The sequence below is a fragment of the Talpa europaea genome (genome assembly GCF_964194135.1).
Source record: "Talpa europaea genome assembly, chromosome: X".
NCBI lineage: Eukaryota > Metazoa > Chordata > Mammalia > Eulipotyphla > Talpidae > Talpa > Talpa europaea.
The window spans coordinates 49021377-49029476 of NC_140081.1; the positions used below are offsets into that span (position 1 = coordinate 49021377).

At 42.6% G+C, this 8100-nt stretch overlaps 1 protein-coding gene across 1 annotated transcript; it reads left to right on the plus strand.

Moving 5' to 3' along the window:
• Positions 1–330: 330 nt before the first annotated feature.
• CDX4 (caudal type homeobox 4) lies at positions 331–7876 on the plus strand (the record flags this gene model as incomplete). The annotated part of the gene is made up of 3 exons (XM_084258431.1): positions 331–832; positions 6389–6534; positions 7670–7876. 3 exons carry the CDS (start codon positions 331–333, stop codon positions 7874–7876), a joined length of 855 nt encoding a protein of 284 aa, XP_084114557.1.
• Positions 7877–8100: the final 224 nt, after the last annotated feature.

Sequence of the window (8100 nt, forward strand, 5' to 3'; positions counted from 1 at the left end):
AGAGAGGAAGAGAGAGGGAGAGGAAGGAAGAGAGAGAAACAAGTCCCTGTGAAAGTGAAATGGCCCATCATTTGAATGCAAATGTTATGTAAAAGCCCGAAGCCCCTTTACATCAACCCAACCATTGGTGGCCCATCTCTACCGGGACACCAGTCACCTGGAAACCGTCCGGGTAGGAAACGCGGGATGGAGTAGTCTGGGGGCGCAGAGGTGCTCGCTGCACAGCCACCGACAGACCTACTGATTCCCTGCTGCTTCTCAAAGTAGGGCCGGGGCCTTCCAGAGACCTCAACATGGCTTAGGGAGCACCTTCCTCGTAACCAAACCACCATGTACGGAAACTGCCTTTCGGAAAAAGAAGCGGGCATGTACCCGAGCACTCTCAGGAACCCCGCGGGGGACGACACCGCCGGGGCTGGCGGCACTGGATGTGGTGGGAGTTCACTACCAGTCTCCAACCTCGCGGCGGCCCCAGCTTATGCACACTACATGGGGTACCCCCACACGCCCTGCCTGGAGCCTCACGGACCGTCGTTGGGGGCCTGGGGCTCGCCCTATAGTCCGCCTCGGGAAGACTGGGGTGCGTACCCGGGGCCGTCCTGTACCATGGGCACGGTGCCCCTGCACGACGTGGCCTCCAGTCCAGCCGCTTTTGGCTCCCCCGAATGCGGCAACGTGGGCCCCGCGGGCGGTGGAAATGGTGGGGGCAGCCTGGCACCTCCAACAGGTGGGTCACTGTTCCCCGTCGACGCCTGCGCCGCCGACGCCCACTCCCCCAGCAGAAGCCGCCACAGCCCATACGCGTGGATGCGCAAGACCTTGCAAGTGACCGGTGAGTGATCTGTCCCAGTGCCCTCACGCCTTCTCTTCTTTTCAGCTTTTCACCTGCCCGCGCCCCTACTCCTCAGGCCTCGCCCCAGACAGCGTAGCTGAGAAGGCCACTGCCTAGCTGGCGGCCCGGGGCCCCGGGTCCTTCGGTGACTCCATCTGCTCAAAGTCCGCAGTGCGTGTGGCGCACGGAACTAAACCAACACTAGGGGTGTTTTTGCCATTCCCCAGTCAGTCAAGGGTGCAAGCTAGAGGACAGTGAGCATGTCGGGCCACTGGACTCGGGATCCAACCCTGTAGCCTCCCAGATGGGAAAACAGATGCATGGGGAAAACTGATGTGGAGAGTCGGACAACCGGGGTGCCGGGATGCTCAGTCACCACCGTTTGCCCCCTTCCACTGCAGCTCTTCCCCATCCGGGCGGGAGGGTCAGCTCGCTTCCCGAAGGTGGCAACGCGCTACTTAGGTTCACGGTGCTGGACCGGCAGCCCAGCCTCCAGGTTTGCCATGAAGGCCCGGATGGCAAAGAAGCCTCATCGCTGCCCTCACAAAGAAGCTCCAGTTTCCTTCATCCAAATTGGCAAAGGCAGGGCCTCCCCTGGTGGCGCAGCGGTTGAGCGCTGGACTGCGAAGCTGCCCGCAGCCTCTGCAGCGCCGGTTCGTTCCCCGGCCGCCAGTGAGGGTCCCACCAAATTGGCAAAGGCCAACTGGACTCAACTCCATTGCCTTCTTGCCTTCTTGCGATGCTCTTTTCTCACGGAAGTGTTGAGACACAATAAGCTACTCACCGATAACCTCTGCTGGGCAGGAGGCCTGTCAGCTCCAGCACTGACACTTGGTTAAATTCCTCATCCCTGTCCAAGCAGCAGGTTTCCCGGGTTCCCGGGTTAAAATGCATGTCTGTTATGCCAAGTAGAAAGGTCCAGAGATCCCAGCCTAACTTTGACCAACTCTCCTACCAGCAAGCCAGTGGGTGGCTGCTGAGAGTCAGGGGCCAGGGCTCTCTGCTTTAATCTTGGCCAGGGGCAGAGGGGAGGTGGGGACATCAGCTGTATTCTTTCATCACATTATTATTCCAACCCATTGCTCTCTGTCATCAGAGAAAATTAGCAAAATTTGACTATCATTTTCATTCCTTTGGGGAAGAAATGGCATTCAGTAGCATTTGTTCACAGACGATTATGCTCCTGTTCACAGTTCTGCATTTTTCTCCTTGCTGTTAAAAGCAAAGGCAAGAGGGTGAGAAGGATCCAGCTTTCACCATTAAGAAAACTCAGACTGGAGGAGGCAGTTCCTGTGTATTAGGACATTACCAGAGCAACAACCTCAAATTTAAAGTAAAAATATTTAAGTACTTGGCTTTAAAGTGTTTGGATGTAAATCTGCATTGTTTTTTGAAATATGGGTGAGTTGGCTTGCTATATAGAATGGAAAATGAAGTTATGGCAGGGTACTCCCCTGGCTGTTATGACATCTAATCTTAGAGTTGTAATTAACATCCATTCACTAAACTCTACCCATCAGTAAAAGCCAGATAAGTAGCTGCTCCCAGTCCAGGATTATGTCTTGACACTTTAGAAAAGTCAAATTAGTGCATTGTTTGAAAGAGAGAAAAATTGGAGGGAGGGGAATTAGGAAAAATATATCTTGAGGCATGAAATTTCTGTTTATGAGAGAAAATATGGCCAGTATCTCTGCTTGAAACTCTTCTGCTTGTATTTGCTTTTATAAGCTGAGCCTCTCTCTTGGGTCATTCTAGTGCCAGGAGATGTTTACAAAGGAAACTGTGGCATCATCATCATAAGACTTCAGTCCAACCATTATGCCACCTTCATAAGATTTTCTCTCCAACTTCTTTGAGAATTTAAAATTGAATGATGTTGGAACCCCTTTGACTCCTGGCAGCTATTCTATAGATGAGGCTTTATTAAATGCAATCTTTGTTGCATTATAATATCTTATAAATTAAAATTATCCCTTTGCTATATTCTTACAGCTCAAAGTATATATTTAACAATAATTTAAGAATATGATGAAAAGTATGATCCCTCCCTCCCAGAAAAATACACAAAACACACCTGCACATGCACACACACATGTCATTTCTTAAAATAATATTTAGATACTCATGGATCCACTGAAGTCCTTTCTTGTATCTCAGGTTATGAGCACCGTAGGAAAAAAAATTCAGCTGATCACTTCACTGGACCACTGAGGACCAAAATGCACCCATTTGTATACTTAGTACTTAATGGGTGTTAAGTAAATACTTGCTAAATGAATGAATGAGTCAGATCCTTCTCAATTTTCTACTTTACTCTGTAGTATTGTGGGACAACACTTGGCTTATGGCTGAGAAGAAAATAGATGAACTACAAAATGGAAGTAACCCCTCCCTGATTAAGGTAATCAAGCGAAAGCTCTTTCCATTACTGAAGAATGTTTTAAACAGCCTTAAGCTCAAGAAAGAAAAAATGCACGTACCAGGATACAATCAGAAATCGTTTTATAATGACCATTATCACATTTGATTTCTACTGAGAGAAAGGGACTGACATACAAAATAAACGACTGTTCTCTAGGTGATTAAATCAAGAGTGGGATGTTTTTATCTCCACTTTGTTCTCTAAGTGGTCTGTTACAGTACGCTTCTCACTTTAAAGATTGTGTAAAACAGAAAATTGACAGAAAGTTTATTTGAAAAGAATTTTCATATTGTAAACACTGTCGGTGTGTTACAACTAGGAATTATTTTTTCATCTCTTTATTTTACACAAAGTTGTCACCCTGGATAAGTACTGGCGTGGCAGTAACCTAAGCAGAGCTGGAGAGAGGCTTTCTGGTTAGGAGTAAGAAAGGATATGAAAGAAGGAAATGATTTTGAATAGCTCTATTAAAACACTGAACAAAACACTGAGGAAGTTACACTTAAAAGGTTTTATTCAATTAGGACCCTTCATAAAATCAGTTGCTTAATAATTCTTGAAGTTTATTGTTGTCTTCCTTGGTTTTGATTGTTTTGTTGGACATTTTTAAAAATGAATTTAAGTATAGTTTTAGCTAAAAGAAGCAAAGTATTCCCATAAGATAATGAAAGATGGAAAGTCATTAGATGGATGACTAATGAGATGGAAAGTCATCCTGATGAGTTCACTTGCAAGGAAACTGGTTTTCATCATCTTCACCCTCACCATCATCAGCATCATGACTGGAGGATGCTTTTCTGCCTAACAGCATTTTCACAGCCAGTCAGTCAAAAGAGCACATTAAGGGTGGTAATAAGTCATCATCTATGATAACATTTGCTTGAAAACTCTGTGGAGATAGTGTCTCCTGAACTACAGAGATTTGTCTGAGTCTTTGCAGGGGGTAAGGTGAGGCAATAAAATCTCTGCTACCAAGGAATGGAAGCAACCCTTTGATACATCTTATACTTCGCAACTTTCCTAAATTAACTCACAATATCTCCAGTGAAGGAAATCCTTTACACTCAAAAAAGTCATAGACTCTAGAAGAAAATGTTCTGTCATAGTACACCTCATTCTTTGTTGGTCCTTTGGTATGAGGGTATGAATTATGCTCTATTAAGAAAATGTCCAAATCCTGTTTAACCCATTTAAGGGGAAGAGACAGGAGTTGAGAGGAACATGGAGATGGTGGTAAAAGGGATGCAAGAGGACACCAGGAAATAGGTGCTTCGCAGATTGTGCAGTCAATATTTTCCTCTGAGCTATGTCTTCTTGAGGTTTGAGGTCTTATCTGTCAGATTTGGGGCAACAGATCCTTTTTAACACTTCGCATGCCTTTGATATGCAGTTGGCTCTTCCTTATCCCTCCTTTCTTCAGGGGTTATATTGCCGGAAAGGGTGAGGATTTCCATGGCAAATAAAGAGGCCTGGTCTTGACTTTATTGTCCTCAGAAGAAACTGCAAGAGGGGAATTTATGACCAATGGGGGTGGGGGAGAACTGCAACCTTCCTGAGTTCTTGAAGTCTGGTTATAGTTACTGATTACCAAAGAATGGAAAACATAGACACATACAAGTTGAATTTTAACTTCCCCCTCATGCTAGAATTTAATCATTTAGCCACTTTGGGATTGGAAACCATCTCTTCGAAAATATAATTCTATCTTAAGATCTGAGGTTCTGGAAATAAATTAAACTTCAAAGTTTTAATTGTGGCCTCAAATATACATTCTGCTATTGGAACATACCAAATTCCAGACCCCTGGTTTCCTGAGTCTGTGTGGATTCAGAAATCCAGCTCAAAGTTTAGGCCTTTGAGGTATTTCACTGACTGGGGCTCATCATTTTTCATTTTCAAGGGGGAAAGATTTGTTTAGTTCATTAGTCCATGAGTTACTCAGCCATTTAGTTTAATCCTAAAACATACCACTTATTTAGAATTTGTTTCTCCGTTCAGGTCTTTTTTTCTTCTTTCCAGGAGATAAAAGGGTGTCTGACATTTGTTTAGGGCTTGTAAATTCCAAGCCAATTGGCTGGTGTTCCTGAATGTGAAGAGGGTTCAGGATGGGATCTGATTCTATGGAGCTCCTTTGTTTGGCCTTGCTGAATCTTAACACCTCAATGGAGTTTAGGGACCCACTTTAAAGAAACCTTTGTCCTACAGATCACTGCCCAAAACCTCACATCAAAAACAACTAGGGAGGATCAGAAGGAGTTTGCTAAAAGTCATAGAGGAAAGGAGGGAGATCCTGGAGGGGGTTACAAAAATTGAAAGGAAATGAAAAAGAAAACTCCCATCATTTTTGGAAAATTTGAAAGGAGAAATAAAACTCTATTTGAAGGAGGTCATGAAAATTTAGTTAAATGTTATAACAAAAGCACATGTTTGTATATCCCTGCAAAGAATCCTAGAATACTCATTTTATTCTACTTAAGTCAACATTTCCTCTTTCTTCCATTCACTATCTGCTTGGGAATGAAGACTTCCCTCACCCCCCAAAAAAAAACCAACACTGAACTTTTCTCTTAATAGGTAATAAGGGCTATCCTAGAACAGAATCTAAATGATAATAAATATTTTCTTTTTTACTTACTATCCAAACTAAATTCTCTCTAGTGAATGCATGAAACTAATCATATCAGGAACACAGAATGGCTTGCCACACTTGGATCATTTTTATTCATCCTGGCATGTTTAAATTGGGAATGATATTTAGCACAATGGTCTGGGATGGGGACTGTGTTTGGGTCCTTGCCACTCAGTTCTAGCACAGTCACTTTCTAACCTACACTGAGCCTCAGGCAACTTGTGTGCAAATGGGGGTAAGACATGTACTGCATTATTTAAAAGGATAGATGAGAGGTTTTATATATACAAAGGATATACAAACAGAAACGTATATATATATAGCAATGGCAGATGATCAAGTACTTAATGGAGATGTAAACATATGACATATTTGGTTCATAAATGTATTTATTTTATATATGAAAACAGATGACAGTGGGGACAGTGACCCCTTGCTTCTTTCAAACGAAATAATCTCCAAAGAAGTAAAATAAGATTGAATACAATGCTTTCTCCCCTAACAGGGAAAACCAGGACAAAAGAAAAGTATCGTGTGGTTTACACTGATCATCAAAGGTTGGAGCTGGAGAAGGAATTCCACTGCAATAAATACATCACCATTCGGAGAAAATCAGAGCTGGCAGTCAACCTGGGTCTTTCTGAGAGACAGGTATACCAGACATACATCCAACAGGTCTCATGGTCAATTCAATAGGCTGAAGTTTTAGGGAAGTCTATAAGCATAAGTGGAAGCAAAACAAGACCAAGACATTATCCAAGCTCTCCTAAAGCCTACATTAATCCTACTGGTGGGTGGGTTTAATAAAAAAAATTGACTATGGTATGCATTATGTAGGTGTAGAAGTAAGAATAGGGAACATAGGAGATGAATAATGATTAAAACTCACATAGAATTGATCATTCAAGTCAAAATCTTGATCTGGTTCCCCAAAAGTCTAAAACCAATAGGTAAAGAGAATATATATTTGTAAATCATGAAAATTATCTAGTTCATATCAAACTACAACAGTAACTGAACACCAATGCTGCTACCTGGAGATTTACTGTTATTCAGGATGGGAAATTTCATTTTTATGGTCCATATAAAACTATGCTGCCTGCCTCAAATTTAGCTTACTATGGGTACTCAGTGAAGATTAAATCATAGCAAGAGTTGATGGTTTCCATTTAACTGGACTCTGATATTATATAACTACCTGATTTTTTCCCCACTTAAGTCTAGGAGTAATCCTGAAACCATAGAATTCTAGAATTGTAAAATCCATTCATGTATTGCCTTATCCCAAGCAACTTGCATTTCAACCATGTATGAAGGAGCATTGGTATCATCGTAAGAGATACAGTATTTCATCATCCCTGTTCTCTCAGTTCTGTTTCATTAACCTTAGGAAATTTCTTTTAATAACAGATCATAGTCACCTTTGATATTTAAATCCCTCCCTTTTTATCACCACACTTCAGCATCTGCCATTTTATCATTATTTATTTCCATCTGTGTAACAAATGCGGTGGGTAAGGTGTAATACAAATAACACTGCATTTAGAGTCAGTAGCCCTGGACTTGAGCTCAGTTTCATCTCATGAAAGGTACTCACCCTCTCTGAGTGTCAGCATTTTTAACCTGTTAAATGGGCAGACTTCACAAGGTCATCGTGAGACTCAAGTGAGGTGATGCATGTGAAATTGCCTTGTAAATGCAAAAGTCCATGTACAATATCAGCAATGACTTTGAAAATTGCATTCAGTATGTTTCCCAATTAAATCAAAAGCATTTTGTGTTTCAGGTGAAAATCTGGTTTCAGAATCGCAGAGCCAAGGAGAGAAAGATGATCAAAAAGAAAATCTCCCAGTTTGAGAACAGTGGTGGCTCAGTGCAAAGTGACTCTGGCTCCATTAGCCCTGGGGAAATATCTAACACTTTTTTCACCACCCCATCTGCTGTCTGTGGATTTCAACCTATTGAGATACAGCAGGTCATAGTCTCTGAATAAAAGACAAAGAGAAATGGATAGAGCTTCTCCCTTAGCATTGTCTTTTTGGTCTCTAAGATATCAGCAGGGGAGTTGGGGCAGGATGTAATTCCTTGTGAGGCAGTAGTCAGAAAAAGTGAATGTGCAATGGGTTGAAGATAATTCAGGGGTCACTTAGTATTAGAAACCATCCCCCCAAAAGCTCCTGTTATATATCAGCCGCTCAGGAAGCTTGATAGTAAGCT